Source organism: Mesoplodon bidens, assembly GCF_964165515.1.
Source record: "Mesoplodon bidens genome assembly, chromosome: 6".
Taxonomy (NCBI): domain Eukaryota; kingdom Metazoa; phylum Chordata; class Mammalia; order Artiodactyla; family Ziphiidae; genus Mesoplodon; species Mesoplodon bidens.
In genome coordinates this window covers 106,562,384-106,579,303 of record NC_138162.1, presented here as the reverse complement: position 1 = coordinate 106,579,303, position 16,920 = coordinate 106,562,384, and the positions used below count along the sequence as shown (strand labels likewise).

The 16,920-nt window shown below is 38.7% G+C and overlaps 1 protein-coding gene across 6 annotated transcripts in view; it reads right to left on the bottom strand.

Moving 5' to 3' along the window:
• Nucleotides 1-1,618: 1,618 nt before the first annotated feature.
• The window catches only part of CDCA2 (cell division cycle associated 2), a 54,832-nt gene continuing 39,530 nt past the window's right edge, over nucleotides 1,619-16,920 (bottom strand). For all 6 annotated transcript variants that reach the window (XM_081237504.1, XM_081237505.1, XM_081237507.1 and 3 more), the window contains exons 14-15: nucleotides 8,921-9,092; nucleotides 1,619-6,253 (exon numbers count right to left, since the gene is read on the bottom strand). In XM_081237504.1, the coding sequence (XP_081093630.1) occupies nucleotides 5,049-6,253; nucleotides 8,921-9,092 (1,377 nt within the window). In that variant the 3' untranslated portion in view covers nucleotides 1,619-5,048. The remainder of the gene's footprint in view (nucleotides 6,254-8,920; nucleotides 9,093-16,920) is intronic.

Sequence of the window (16,920 nt, the reverse complement as noted above, 5' to 3'; positions counted from 1 at the left end):
AAGTAAGGATAGCAACAATTTTTATACTAAACCAAACTATAATAAAAATCTTAACTTATGAGAAGAATTGAATCAGACTTATTAGACAATTTAATTTTTAGCAAACAACTTTGAACCTTATTTTAATTCAACTCATTTCATTTTCTTACTGGTATATATTACACAGTGGTCAAGAGGAGAATTCTTTCTCAATGACTAAATCTTAGCATCTCAGGGTGACAATTTTAAATCATGAACTGTAGCAAAGCTGTTTATATGAGAAGATTGGGCTGAGTGTATAGGTACCCTAAGAAAGTTGGTTTCCTGCCCATATTTCTGATAGCTTATTATTACTGACTTCTTGCCCTAAATGATAATGCATGTCTGGGTGTAACTGTAGGCTCCACATAGAATTGGTTGGTCAATCTTTTGCTTCTACTGGCCTCCTCCTTCACAAAAAGAACTTTAAACAAAAACTACGGCACAGATTCACAGTAAAGGGGAAGACAAGCTATCTTATAGTAATCAAGATGGTGTGATGCTGGTTTAAGAACAGACATAGAGATCAATAGAACAGAATCAAGTCCAGAAATAGACCTACACATACAAGGTCGACTGATTTCAACAGAGGTGCCACTGTAATTCAATAAGGAATGCAAAATCTTTTCAACAAATGGTGCTGAATGACTTCCACTAAAAAACCCAAAACAGGGCTTCCCTGGTGGCGCAGTGGTTGAGAGTCCGCCTGCCGATGCAGGGGACGCGGGTTTGTGCCCCGGTCCGAGAGGATCCCACGTGCTGCGGAGCGGCTGGGCCCGTGAGCCATGGCTGCTGAGCCTGCGTGTCCGGAGCCTGTGCTCCGCAACGGGAGAGGCCACAACAGTGAGAGGCCCGCGTAGCGCAAAAAAAAAACCCCAAAAAACCCAAAACAACTTCATCTCATACATTGTACAAAACTTAACTCAAAGTGGATCTAACACCTGAGAGCTAAAACTCTAAAACTTCTGGAAGAAATTCAGGAGAAAATCTTTGTACCCTAGAGTTAGTCAAAGATTTCTTAGGACACAAAAGTATGATCCATTAAAAAAAAAAGGATAGATTAGACTACATCAAAATTAAAATCTGCTTTTCAAAAGACACTCTAGGAAAAAACACAAGCCACAGACTGGGAAAAAATATTTGCAAGATACATATCCAATAAAGGCCTATATCCAAATATACACAGAACTCTTTCATCTCAAAAACAAGACAACAATATCAACAGAAGGAAACATAGGCAAGAGGTTTAAATGGATGCTTCAATGAAGAGGATATAAGAATGGCAAATAAGCACAGGAAAAAAAAGATGTTCAACATCACTCGTCATTAGGGAAATACACACCAAAATCACGAGATACCACTGCACACCTACCAGAATGCCTACAAGGAACAAGGCTGACAACACCTTGTGATGATGAAATTGTGGAGCAACTGAAACAATATGTTGCAGGTGAGGACGCAAACTGGTGCAGCTGCTATGGAAAAGCTTGGCAGTTTCTTAAAAACTTAAACAGACCCCAGCCATACGTCCCAGGAATCCCACTTCTAGGTATTTACCCAAGATAAAGGAAAACATGTGTCTATAAAAAAGATCCATATGTGAATGTTTATAGCAGCTTTATTTATAATAGCCCCAAAACAGAAACAATCCAAATATCCATCAATTGGTGAATGGATACGTCCATAAAATGGAATACTACTTAGCAACAAACAGGAACCAATTACTTATACAACATGGATGAACCTCAAAACCATTATGCGAAGTTTAAAAAGGCAGACACCAAAGGATACCCACCGTATGATTCCATTTATAGGACATTCTGGAAAAGGCAAGACTATAAGGATAGAACTCAGATGAGTGATTGTGAGGGGCTGGGGTTGGGGGAGAGGGACGGACTGCAAAGAGGCAGGAGGAAACTTCTTTCCGGATGATGAGGATGTTCTACTCCTTGACTGGGGGGCGGGGGTGTCATGGTTACATTCAAACTGCTAGGCTTAAGAGGGTAAACTTTACTGTAGGTGAATGACACCTCAATAAACCTGACTTTAAAAAGGAAAAGGAAAACAACAGCTCTTTCAATACAAATCAGGCATTATTAAGTATTTCCTCCTTGTTATGCCAGGTCTACAGCTGAAGTCTGGGCATTGGGGGGTGGAGGCAGTCAGTGAGAGAAAATGGAAGCAACGTGTTTGCCAGGTCAGATCCAGAGAAAAGAACCGAATAACCATTTAATTTTAATTTCAAGGAATTTATCTTACATCGTCACGCAAGCCCAGTGTGGCATAATTTTCAATTACAAAAAACTGGAGGCAACTAGCATCCATCAGTAGGGAGATGGCTAACTACATTATAGATATCCAAATTATATCATTCTATGCAGGGGTTAAAAAGACTGCAATGGCACCAGGGCTCTCCAAAATGGTATTATGTTGAATAAAAATTTTAACTTGCAAAATGGAACATAGAGTGATCCCATTAGAAAACAACAAAACCTATGTTTACACAGGCAAAGGGTCTGGAAGAGGTTTGCCTGCTGTTACTGGTGTTGACACCTAGAAAGGTGGGGAGAGAAAGGTGTAGCTGCAGGATGCTTGCATTAGGTGGGGGGAAGACACTTTTTCATTATGCACAGTTCTCTACATTTTTCAGTAGACACATAGTACTTTTGTAATAAAAATGAGTGAAAATAAAAGTTAAGGGGAAGCACCCTTAGCAACAGTGAAAAGCTGCCCTGGTTTAAGGTAGTGCACACAGGATGAGAACTTCAGATGTCATGCTGCCATCTTCTGGAACAAGCAAGAATCTATGGGAGCAGGAAAAGATACAAGTAGAAGCCATTCTAAGGCAAAATGTCAAGGGTTACTGCGGTAGAAATGATAAGGCAAATTTTTGATTTAGCCATTAATGAAGAGAAACAGTTAAAAACACACAAGCATGATGACATACAGAAATCATTAACTTTCCACAAATTTTATGATACAAGTGAGATGGTGGATCAAACTACCTCCAAGTTGTTTTGATTTCTCAAGACTTCTTTTTAGGAAAACAGCCCATTTGTTATTTACAGATAGCAATAAAATATTCATAGTGAAATACTTTAAAACGAATAGAACTTGTAAAGTGTTTATCTTTCTAACTACAGATACTTGAAAATGAGAACAATTTTACATTTGAAAAACCAAGCGAAAAAAATCACAACCAAAAAAATCACAGACCAAAATGTCTCCTTCATCCTCACTAGCACTTTTTGGGAAATAAAACAAAGCACGTGAAATTCTGAAAACTCAAATACAATTGAGATCATATATCATACAGTAAAAATGGTAGAAAATCACAGTAATTTTAACCTTCCTATGAACAAACAACAAAAAATTTTTAAAAAACAAAATCCTCTAACATCGTATGCTTCTGAAAGTTTTTTTTTTTTAATGACCAAAACCAAAAAGCTTCATAAGAAGTTTTTTTTGTTTGTTTTCAGTGGTAGACATTTGCCAACCGTACCAAACTATAAATGGGGGGAAAAGCCCATAAATAATTTACGTGTAAAGATAAAAGAATTTTTGAAACAATCCACCCTTTAGCAGGAGAAATTGGGGATCACTTTGAGTGTTAATGTAAAATACATTAGTCTTTAGCAGCAGGAGTTCCAGACCTATTGGTGCCAAGAAGGTAACAAATAGTCTCTATCTAAGGCAGGGGAAATGGGCGCCCAGCAGGAGCTTTCTTCCCTGTTGTGTTATTTATAGAGAGGCCTATTTGTTAACATGTTTCTGCTATCACAGGAGTAGGAGAGTTTAATGATTTAAAGGATTTCAAAGACAATGGTTTAATGATACAATGATTTACTTGCATTCGCAAATTCTAAAAATATAGCAATTTAGATTTTCAAAGTGCTGTCATCAAAATTGTGATAGGATACACTGCTGGAGCTTAACTGGACAAACCAAAACAAGTACTAGCTCTTGGTATGGTGAAATAAAAAGTCAGAAAGGCTGGAAAATGCCATGTTAAAAAAGAAATCAGCAACCTACCACCATGCTTCATGTTAGTAAACCAATTTTTTAGGGTCTTTTAAGTGAGTTTCTGGATTTTGTTTTTTTAATGGAAAACCATGAATTCAATCCCAAATTACCTGTGACTAATCTGAATGATCTGGGAGGTGAGTCTTCAACTAGACTGCTTATATTTTCACCAAAAACCAAACCCCTACTTCCTACCCCACAAAGCATCCAAGAGTGTTGTGTGAAGGTCAAAATGCTTTCATGTTAGTTATTTCTAAATTATATATTCACTTTATAATGACAGATTTGCAATATTCTGGTTATTGAAAGAATTTTCCAAAATCCCATGTCTAAGATTTGATTTTAATCTATTAAAATAAAATTTTTATTTGAGACAAAGTAAGTTATTAAAGCTTCTCTTAACTTTAACCCCAAAGGGAAAAAACCAAATTTTATCATTTCCATCTTTCCTAATTGTTAAAATTTTTAACCCGTTTTTTGGGGGCAATCTTTTAAAATAAAAACATACCTCACCCCACTTTCTTTAACACTTTCAACCTTATATTACCTTCAATTTTCATAAAGTTACGTTAATTCTATCAATTTGTTAAAGACCAAAACAAAACACTCTTCTCATCCAGATATAACAAGTCAATTCTAAAAGATGCTTTTTTTTTTTTTTTTTTACAACAGAAACTCTAAACCTTCAGTGGTAAATATGTACTAACATGAAATAAAACTTAAGAGACATGCTGTTAGGTCTAAAAGCAATCCTTTTTAACAGAATACCAATAAAGCATTTATCATTTGGGGGGAGAACATGTTTAATACAATGCTTTCAGTTTGAAAGATGGAGAAATTCACTTATTTCTACTTATAAGTAGGTTCTACTCAATTTTATTTGAAACTTTTAAAACACTGAGGTTGAACAAAGGATGGGAACTGGGATGAAAGAATCTTTCAGGCATGAATGGTTGGTTACCTTCTCTCTTGCCAGAACGTTCTGCAGGGGAATGTCAGTTACTGCTTTAGTTCTCTGATATGTCTGATTCTCTCGAAGTTACTTGGAGAGCTTCCTTCTGGTTGAGAAAGGTGGTTCTTTTGTAGCCTCTCGACTGGGTGGTGTTTTTAGGATCTGTAAGTGTAGATGTACAAAAGCTCTTGCGTCTCCTCCCAGGTAAACTGGCAGCAGCAGCGGCAAAGCCCTCACTGTTTTCTTCACCTGGTGTGGAGGGCAGCACACAAGGATTTTGCCCGGAGGACCCGTTCTCAAAGCTTCTCCTGTCAAATGTACCTATTGTTCTCCTCTTGGTTCTCTGGGAAATGCCAGAAGCGGGAGGCAATGGAAGGGAAATCCACACAAGCCCTTCACTTTCCAAACCTTTTTGTAGCCTTGTGCTGCGTCTTACTTTGGTTTCACTCTTTGCTCTCTGAAAGGTTTGCTCAATGGAGTCAGATAAATCTTTATACAGTTGGGAATTTTCTAAACTAATTTCTACAGAGCTGCTCACACTGTTGGAAGGCTTGGGATTCTCGATTTTTTCCAAATGTAAACTTTGCCCATCAGAAAAAGTCATGGACTGTCTTCTGTATTTCCTTTCTCTGTGACTCACACCATGACTACTTGCTATGCAGTTTCTTCCCAAATCCTCACCTTGACTTTTACTTTCTTTTGTGTGGTCAATTAAGACATCTTCTGAACAATCACATTCTTTTTGTGAGTCGGGCATGAAATGCTTGGTCTGCAGTTTTCCTTCTGGAACGACTAAGAAGTCATCCTGGTTTTCACATTTGATGTTTATATCTTCTGAGATTTTAAAGATTTGAAAAAGGTTTTCCATATTTTGACCAGCGGCAGAAAGTTCTTGGGACCGCACGGTAAAATCAGGTTTTGGATTGTCTGATACGATGGGTGCTTCAGTCACAGAAGGACAAGAGATATGGCTGTTTGCATTCTCAGTCTCAGTTTTTAGTTCGTTTTCACTTTCCAACTTAATGGCTGCTTTTGGAGTATTTTTGTTTTCATTAGTTTCTATAGTACTTGTATTTGAACCTTGCTCAAAAGTAGCACTAATAAGTGATGAGGAACTTTTCATGTCAGAGCTGCAGAATTCAGACACATCGTATTTATTAAAGCCTTGAATCATCTGCCAATCCTCTGGGTTCTGAGGCAAAATATTGTTTCTCTTCGGAAGCTTCACTTCTTCAAGTTCATCATTTGAGTTGAAATCATCTATGGGCATGTAAATTAAGTTTAAATCGAATTAAGAAGTAACAGTGGAAATAAACGTTCACAAATCAAACAGGTGTCAAATTGTATTCTGTGTGTCAAGCTTTCAAAAAAATTGCAAGACCTACCAATGCTACCCTGTACGTGTCCCCACCTGTCATTGTTCTTTCTCTTTCAGTTCTTCCTCACCCCACAGGTTAAGAAAATATGTACTTAATGCATGAATCAATAAAGCATATAACCTGAGACCACAGAAATGAGAACTGTATCTGAAACTGCTTCCTCTATTCTAATGTGCTTCCCATTCTACAAGGTCAATTAGCATGAGGCAGACACACTTCCTATCTCCCGAAAAATGAATTACTGAAAATCGGCAACATCATGCTTCTGAAACTTTTCCATCAATGTTCCCCCTTGAAATAGAAGAGAGAAAACTTGGAATTCTGGGGGATTTGAGGACTTAGCTAAAAGGGTACTTCTGAAGACACTCAAGTCTTATGCCCAGTGTTTTAAAAATTAACATTAAACTGCACCAAACTCTCAAATAGAGCCCCGGTTGTTTCAATATTCTAGAAATCTCTCCCCTTCCATGCCAATCTCTGAATATAATTCACCCTCCAGGAAGACACGCCATGTGGGCCCTGTCATGTGTTTCTGGCACACAGTGTCACATCACAGGTGAAAAACACATCATCAAGGTTTTAAAGTCACATAACAGCCTAAGTGAATCTAGGCTTTATGAGTTCTAAATCTCAGTACTATTATAAGCCATCTCTCCGGTTATCTCACATAATAAAGTTTTTAATTGGTCAGTCAAAGGAGTATAAAAAATGTTTTAAACAAAATGAAAACTGGAAGATAAAACATAAGCTGAGCCAAAAACCTACAAAAAACATTTCAGTGTGAAAAGGTATATATACATCTGGGATTTGGGTACCTACAATCATGTCACAGAAAGCTAGAGATTAACATAGGGCAGGGGCCCCTTGGTATCAACCAACCAATATGTCAACTGGGCTCTTTATACAACTTTAAAAATTGATATTCGTGTATTTTTCATGAAATTAACATACTAGAAAAGGAAGGTAGGGGAAAGGGATGGAGGGAGGAAGAGAGAGAGAAATAGAGAGGAAAGAAGGGAGAGAGAGAGAGAACGGCTTTAGACCCTCATAGCAGATGAAACCACTGGTTACTGATAAAAAGCGTTTCATGTATTTTTGAAAAGAAATTCTCTAATAAGACGCAAGATGGAAAATATACACTAACAGTCATTGTCCAAGTATCTTTGGAAAAAAGGAAACTGTTAGGAACTACGGATATAATGAAAATAAGTCTCAAGGGAAAGGCAACTTGCAGGGTAGGGAGGTGGACAGATCATTATAAACCAGGTGGTAAAGTTGTAAGGTGAACAAAGAGTTTTCCTGGAAAGGCAGCCAGCATGGCTAAATCCTAAAGGCTAAGCAGCATCAGGCCAGATTTAAAAGAGGTGGGGTGGCTGACGTCCTGTCCCACGATGTAGCACAGAAAGCGGCTAGGGCAGGACAGATCTGCCTCTGCTGGTGCCCCGGGGCCGGAGGAATATGTCTATGTGGGGTGGCTGTGTGTTTGTTTAAACTTTTGGGCTTTCCTGAAATAACAAGTAGGCAGAGGCCAAGAGTCTAAAATGGCATGTACCATATTCGTCCTTGAATCATATAGATCCTACATGCTACGCTGCGAATGGGACGCAGGCTATAAATATGTGGTGGTTGACAAAGGCAGCTATCTTAAGAATGATTACATACAAAATTCACACACGAAATGAACACATACTCCAGCTTTTCAGCATGATTTAGTCAATTTAAACTCAAGCATTACCAACCAGATGCAACTCCAATCCAATTTTTATCTAATCAGGATACCAAAAGACTTAATCTTCCTTTTAAACAAAATTTTCCAAGTAATCAAGTTCAATTTATAAATGTTATTTCTAGAAGATGCTTAGCAGTGCCAAGTAAACATCAGAGGGCGAGGTTTTTTTGTTTTAATTTTTATTCTTAATCCATGGAAGATATACCTATTACTGAGCCACCACCTTGTTGACTTTTAGTGATGGATTACAACACCAAACAATTCATTTTACTTTACCAAGACACTTTAAAAAGCAAAAAGAAACAGGGTGAAAGGAAATTCTTTCCCCTAAAATTATATGTAATATTTTGTGCCTGAGTTTTTCTGGGGGGAGGATCCACAGTGTCCAACAGGTTCTGAAAAGGGTCTAGGTGACCTGAAAGTTACAAACCACAGATTCTTCTTTTTTTTTTTTTGCGGTACGCGGGCCTCTCACTGTTGTGGCCTCTCCCGTTGCGGAGCACAGGCTCCGGACGCGCAGGCTCAGCGGCCACGGCTCACGGGCCCAGTCGCTCCGCGGCATGTGGGATCTTCCCAGACCGGGGCACGAACCCGTGTCCCCTGCATCAGCAGACGGACTCTCAACCACTGCGCCACCAGGGAAGCCCCCACAGCTTCTTTAACTTAAAATTCTTGTGGGAATAGGAGGGAAAGTTGCTATTTTAAATTTACGTACTCTTTACACAATGAATGAGAAGAAGGGAAAAAAGAGAGTGAAACAGCAACAAAGAGGGAGGAGAGAAGAGATACAATATCGACAACAGGAAAAGGCCAGGCTACCTGAACACATCCTCCAGATGCCTGGAACCAGCGGCATCTCAGATACCTCGGGCAGCTCAGGAATAGGGCTCAGGAGCGGCTTCTTAGACGCAATGTCTCTTTCCCCATATAAAGGCTTCTGAACGCTTTTTTTCTTTCCCTTTGCTTTCTTCCTTCTGCAACTTTTTGAAACCTGAGAAAATGTGTTAAAACACTGTAACTGAGAAAGATGTAGCGCCATGTACAATGTTGACTCAAACTAACTTTTACAAAAAAACCTTAAAGACTAGTTATTATTCCATTCAAAATTGTAGGAATCTCAGTCAGAGCTAAAGGGCTAGGTAGCTTACACAAAGTCAAATAAAATATGAAACAGAACTCAATTTACAAATTGTAGAGTAATGTTCTATATTTCCACAAAGCATTTGCCAAAATAAGTTCTGGATAAGTGAAAAATAGGTGAGATGTTGCAGAACTGGACAGACTTAAGACATGAGGAATTTGTAACTAGGATGTGGTTACGATGACTCAGGGTTAACCTAGAATGACTTATCTATTGGAAACGATGGGAGACTGTTTTCTGTTCCTAGATCTGGATGAAGAAACCACAGATGTGTACATAAAATTTGAAGATAACCCAAAGATGCTTCAAACAACAAGTGATCCAATCAAGATGAAAATTACTAGGTCAAAATAAGATGGAGTTTAATAAGCACAAGTAGAAGATGAGGGACAGAGGTTTGGTAATAACTGATGGAAAACGTAGGTTTCTATAAAAATTAACTGTTTTAATAACATCTGGAATGCAGTATTCAATTCAATTCTGACTGCATGTCAGTAACTGAGCACTCATGTTCTATGTTAAAAAAAAGTTTCATATGGAGAAGCCTTGAGGGAAACTCAAACACTGTATTGAAATAATAGGTTGTTATGAGCAAAAATGAAATATATTCAAAGTCATAATATTGGAAAGAACCAGATTTTAGGTCAATATAAGGAACACAGTTAACAATTATAGCTTCTGGAAAATGGCATCCATTCAAAGATTTACTGAGAAACTGCTATGTGCAGGTAATAATTTGCTAGGCATGAGATATAAAAATAAACAGGAAGTGGTCTTTAGGGAACTCTTGGTCTAATTTTCATACATACAGACCAGGACAGGCTCTACACAGATTGAGAAAACGGAGACCTGGCCTATGGGAGGTTTTCAAGACAGGCTCTACAGGAAATGGAATGTCTAGGCCAAATCTTCAACAAGTGAGAATTGTTTCTGTTGAGGATGGGAGTGGCACAGAAGGGCTTTTCAAAGGAAAGAGAATGGCATAAGGAACAGGTCTAAGGGAGGCGGCACAGAGCAAAGGGGGAAGTGCAATTAGCTGCACGTGGTCAGTGAACCCACAGAGAAGTGGCAGAAGCGGCCAACAAAGCAAGCAGGGCCCTTCTCTGCAATAAGTATGAGCCTGACAGCCACGAGGGTTCACCATGTGGTGATTTAGAGAGTGACATCTGAGTTTGCATTTCAGAAAGACCGTTTGGGTGACAGCACAGAAACTAATGGTGTGGAAGATACTCAAGGGCACAGAAGTGGCACAAAACTGTAAGTTCCTTGAGATATTTATAGATATCCTGTAAAAACAAAACAAGAAAAAACATTCCATGGAAAAATAATTTTAGAACTCTACAAGATAAATGTTCCTCTTAGTGATTTACAATATACACTTAACGTTAAATCCTCTAAGAAGTCCTCGGTATAAATAACCTCTATATATGTTAGAAAAATGCTGGGTTAAATATTTTTCCACGAAACATTTTTTTCTGGGAACATCTGTTGACTTCCAAGAAACAGTTGGGAAAATAACAGCATGGACAATGGAAATGGAAGCAGAGAGAAAAATCTTGACTTGGGCTCCACAGATGAATTGCAAGAGAGAAACATTTGGCTTCGTGTTAGTCACCTTCGGTTCAAATCCTGACCCTGCCACTTTACGGCTTTATAATCTTAGGCAAGTTACCTCACCTCTCTGTACCTCATTCTTCTCATCTGCAAAATGGGAACCACAAAAGCACATACCACAGAAAGTTGTGGTGAGTATTAAATATGTTAATATATGTGAAATGAGTAAAGTATGGCTTGATTCATGGTAAGGGCTATGTGTTAGCTATTCTTTTTCTTTTAAATTCCTTCTTACTATTTTGAGTATTGATATGGAGAAAAATATTTTTAATACTAAATTATGCTCTTAGTATTACTGTGTGACCCAGGCCCTAGTAGGTTGGTTAACATACTATGATCAATGTCATCAGGTTATAACCTCCAGAATAGTTTCTGATTCATAGCTCAGGTAAATCCCCTTTTAGCAGGATTTTGGAAACCTCTGTTTACATTAACTGCAAAAGCACCTGCAACAGCGCCTGGCACTTAGTGGCTTCTCAACAAACATACATGAACAAATGAATGAATGATTGTGAAAGAAAAGGTACAGTTAAAACTTCATAAAATTTGCTAACCATGATGAAAGACTAATATTATTTTTTCATGGTCATGGGCCAGGAGGAGGACACCACCCAAAAAGAAAAGAGTAAAGATGAAAGCACCTGTGGCCTGTCATGAAAATATATCTAGCAACACTCATCTTATCCACGAGAAGGTTTCATCTGCAAAGGCTAGAACCTTATCAACCTTACTGGAGTAAAATTTGAATTTACTCCAATACAAAAAGCCTTGCTTAGACTGTAATAAACAAGAGAAGCCACATGTGATTGGAATCCTCGGGGAGCCCCATGATCTAGAAATAATGAGACTGGTTTATGACTTGGAGGAGACAAAGGACAACTGAAGATATTATACCTAAAAGGATTCTATTTACTCCCAAATCACCAGTATTTCTTCTCATACAGTGGAGGAGGTCATGCAACAGAAGTAAATGCTTACTTCTCATGTTATTTGCACAATTAAGTCAAACTGTTTTCTGAGAGTAGCTTTAAAATTATTTTAAAATAATTCATGTACATGGCAACACATCAAATTGAACAGGAAAGCTTCTGGTGAAAAGCAAACATTTCCCTGTCCCTGCCATCCACTTATTTAATGGTCCGTTTTTAGTTCTTGTGGCTGGCTCCATCTCTCTAAATAAGGAGCTGAGATTGTTGTATTTTTAAAAAATATATATATAAACTTATTTATTTATTTTTGGCTGCATTGGGTCTTCGTTGCTGCGCGTGGGCTTTTTCTAGCTGCGGTGAGTGGGGGCTACTCTTTGTTGCGGTGCGCGGGCTTCTCATTGCAGTGGCTTCTGTTGTTGTCGAGCACAGGCTCTAGGCGCGCAGGCTTCAGTAGTTGTGGCTCACGGGCTCTAGAGCACAGGCTCAGTAGTTGTGGCGCACAGGCTCAGCTGCTCCGAGGCATGTGGGATCTTCCCAGACCAGGGCTCGAACCAGTGTCCCCTGCATTGGCAGGTGGATTCCCAACCAATGCGTCACCAGGGAAGTCCCAGATTGCTGTATTTTTAATGTTTAATAATGGGAAATTTCCAAAACCCCCAAAACAGAGAGAATAGTATCTTGAACCCCACATACCCAACAATTAGCTCTTATAATTACTAACACATGAAATCATGATTCATTTATAACCCCCTTCCCTCAGATTTTTTTTTTTCTTTTTCTTTTTGCGGTATGTGGGCCTCTCACTGTGGTGGCCTCTCCCGCTGCGGAGCACAGGCTCCGGACGCACAGGCTCAACGGCCATGGCTCACGGGCCCAGCCGCTCCGCGGCATGTGGGATCTTCCCGGACCGGGGCACGAACCCGTGTCCCCTGCATCGGCAGGCGGACTCCCAACCACTGCACCACCAGGGAAGCCCCCTCAGATTATTTTAAAGCAAATCCCAGACATTACATCATCTCATCTGAAGATCCTACAGTATTTCTAAGAGATAAGGACTTTCTTTTTTTCCACCAGAAAAAATGAAACATTTTATTACCTGGCATTGTATTTTGTTGATTTTTTTCCTCTTTTACAATGGAGTTTTATTTCTTTTCCAGCTTTGAGATATAATTGACATATAACAGCATGTAAGTTTAAGGTACACAAGGTAATGACTTGAGATAGATAGATAGTGAAATGATTACTTTTTTCTTTTTATAACAGTGACAAATACTAGTCAGCAATAAAAGGAACTACTGATACACACAAATCTGGGCAAATCTCCAGAAAATGATGCTGAGTGAAAAAAGCCAGTCCCAAAAGGTTACACAGTGTGTGATTCCACTTACAAAATATTCTTGAAATGACAAAATGAAAGAAATGGAGAATAGATTAGTGATTGCCATGGGTTAAGGTGGGGGGGTGACAGTGGGAAGTGGACACAGCTACAGACCAGAAGAGATCTTTGCAGCACTGGAAATGTCCTGCATCTCGACTGTATTTTGATATTGTACTAGTGATACTGTATAATGGTTTTACAAGATGTCACCATTGTGGGGAGCTGGGCAAAGGGTGTCTGGGATCTTTCTAATTCTTCTTGCAATAGCATGCATCTTGAAAACGATCTCAAAATAAAAATTTAGATGCAAAAAAAAAAACAATGATAGGCAGTTTTCCCTAATATTTCCTCAGAGTTCAAACTTCTCTAATTGGTCCCTAATTGTCTTTTTACAATTGTTCAAATCAGAATCCCAAAAAGGTCTCCACACATGCCATTTGGTTGATGAATTTCCTTTGATCTATGGTTCCTTTGTTCCCCCTTGTTATTTGGTGAATGTTCTGAGGCATTTATCCTGTAGTAGCTGGGAAGCTCTGGATTTGGGTAACTGCAATCATGTGTGTTTTTACGTTCCTCCACCCCCTGGTAGTTCCTATCCACTGGTCATTAGATCCAGGCTTGATTCAATTCAGCTTTCATGCTTGTTGGAAAGAGCATCTCATGGAAGGTTATCGACATCCTCACTGCACCAGGAGGCTCATATTCTCTCCTTGTGTGGTGTTATTAATGGCCAGTGCTCTCAGGTGTCCAGTCCCATCCATCCATTACCTTTGGCTCCACCATTGGCTTCCACCTAACATCCAACAGCTTTTGTGAACAGGTCTTTTTGATTAGTGAAAATTCTTCGATAAAGAATCTTCCCTTATCAGTTATTTGTTTACTTGAAATAGAGCTCAAATTTTATTTTCCACTTTCCGAGAAAAACAAAAACCCTGAAAATAAAAAAGAGTTGATGCCCTAGACAGCTTCTAAGGTGGCCTTTAAGTTTTGCTGTTAGTTTTTAATTACGAGGAAATTGTTTTTCCATATTTGATGCCAGTGTTTTAATCCATTGCAATCGTTAGCTCTGATGGTCACACTGTCCTATCTTTGGTCAGCGGAAGCCCCTTTGGAATGATTTTGTGTCCTTTAACATGGCTTCCTTGCTTGCATACTGGTCCAGACCTGGGCTCATTTTCTACATTTGCAGTTGTAAATCTGAAAGCAGCCATTTCACTAAGGTAACGCTGATCCCTTTTAGTTGAAATGGTAGAGATGGTAACATAGGTACGAAGGATGCTCAGTGCTTCTATGCCTTACCAACTAGACAGAGCTAGAAAATTATTTTAAATGGGTAAAAGCACGTGTTCATGACATTTCCAATTCAAATTTAGCCTAACAAGGTTTTGAATTTGATTTCAATTTTATCTTGTCTCTAGTGAAGAGTCTTGATTCCTAATGACAGTAAAAAACATCCCCACAAAACCCTGCTTATTTGCTTCATTCTAGATTGAATTCTTCTATCAGTGAGTATTTCATAACTGTTTAAACTTTTTGTGCAGTTATTTTTGTCCTTAGGATACATCCCATTTGGACTTTGTAAACTTCTGATTTGAAAAAACTCTTTATGAGGTTAAGCCACCGACTTGATACAGTCACATGTTTCATTTTGTTTTCAGTTTTTTTAAATTGAGCTGTAATTGTTCCATAGTCACGCAGAACATTTACACAGTTCAAAGTCAAAAGTCAAAAACACATTCAAGGAAATCTAGCCTTCATTCCTTCCCGTTCCCTCCTCTGTCTCTTCTCCAGACAGGTAACCAGGTTTTATTTTGTCTTTGGCCTATTCTCCCTTTTTTTGTAGTGGTTTAAGATTATACATATGTGTATTGATATATACATTTTTTAAAATGCTCCCTACTTCCTTAGATAAAAGGTAACAGATGTTTGCCATATTAGCTGCCATAACAAAACACCAGAGGCTGGGTGGCTTAAACAATATTCATTTATCTTCTCACAATTCTGGAGGCAGTAAGTCCAAGATGGAGGTGCTGACAGGGTTGGTCTCCCCTGAGGCCTCTGCCATTCGCAGACAGATGGCCACTCTCCTGAAGCCTCTTCTCCCTGTCTGTGCACCACCCCCAGGCGTCACCCTTTGTGTCCAAATTTCCTCTTATAAGGACACCAATCAGATTGGATTGGGGTTAGGAACCACCTAAGGGCCTCATTTATTAACCTAATCACCTCCGAAGAGGCCCTATCTCCAAACACAGTCACATTCTGAGATACTGGGGTGGCGGCTTCAACATACGCATTCTGAGAGAACACAATTTATCCCACACCAGGTAGCTTGCAACTTGTTTTTTTTCACTTAACAGTAAATACATCCTAGCATCACTGCATAGCGGTTTGGATCGTTTCTCTGCTATTTTCTACATCTACAAAAGACTCATTTTGTGAACACACCAGTTTATTCAACAAGTCTCATGGACTTCTGATGGACATTTGGTTTGTTAATCTTTTGCATTACAGAGTGCTGCAATAACTAACTTTGTACATATGCCTTTTTGGTTTTTTGTCATTAGATCTTTGTGATAGATTCCTAGAAATGGAATTGCTGGGTCAAAGGGTAAATGAAAATATTTAATTTGGCTTGATATTGCCAAATTGCCCTCCACAGAGATTCACACTACCAGAAAATGTACAAGCGTGCCTATCTCTCCCCAGCCTCGCCAGCAAAGTATGCTGTCAAACTTCTGGATTTTTGCTAATCAAAAATGGTAAGAAACGGTATCTCAACGCATGTTAGACTTGCAGTTCTCTTATGATGAGTGAGTCTGAACATGTTTTCCATGTTTAAGGGCCCTTTCATTTCAATTTTGTGAACAAAAATCTCTTGTAGATTTTGATACGAACGGCAAAAACATTTTTCCAAGTTTGTCCTTTGTCTTTTAAATTTTCATATGGAGCTTTTTCCCCATGCATGTTCCATGCTGTTTGGGTCAAATGGAGCAAAATTTACCAATCTTTGACCTCACTGTTTCTGGTTTTTGAGTCATATTTTGTAAACTTTTTCCATTTCTAGGTTATAAAGGAATTCATGCTTATGAATTCTACTGCTACTTCCAAGTTAGCAATTTTATTTTCAAAACTTTTCCAGCTTTATTATGACTGACAAATAAAAATTGTACTTATTTAGGTTTCACATGACTTAAGGTGCACATGATGACTTAATATATGTATACATTATAAAATGATTATCACAGTCAAGTTAATAAACACATCCATCACCTCACATAGTGACCACTTACTGTGTGTGTGTGTGTCTGTCTGTCTGTGTGTGTGTATGTGGTGAGAACACTGAAGATCTACTCTCTCAGCACATTTCAGCCTACGATACAGTACAGATCTCTGCTGCCTCCTTACCATAAACCATGAGGCTATCGCTTACTTAAACTAAACCTTCCTCTTCCCTATGTTAGTTTTGCTCCTTCTCTTGGTTACCTTTGAATTTACATTTCTATTTCTTTTTAAGAACTTAAAAAAAGTATATCTTGAACCCCTAATTTGCAAGATGATAATTTTAAAAACAGCCATAGTGCTTACTTACTTACCAGGCATTGTTTTAAGCATTTTACATGTATTAAAACTCGTTTAATATTTCCAGTAAGCTTAGAGAATAAGTACCATTGCTACCTCCATTTTAAAATCAATAGAGAGGGCTTCCCTGGTGGCGCAGTGGTTGGGAGTCCGCCTGCCAATGCAGGAGACACGGGTT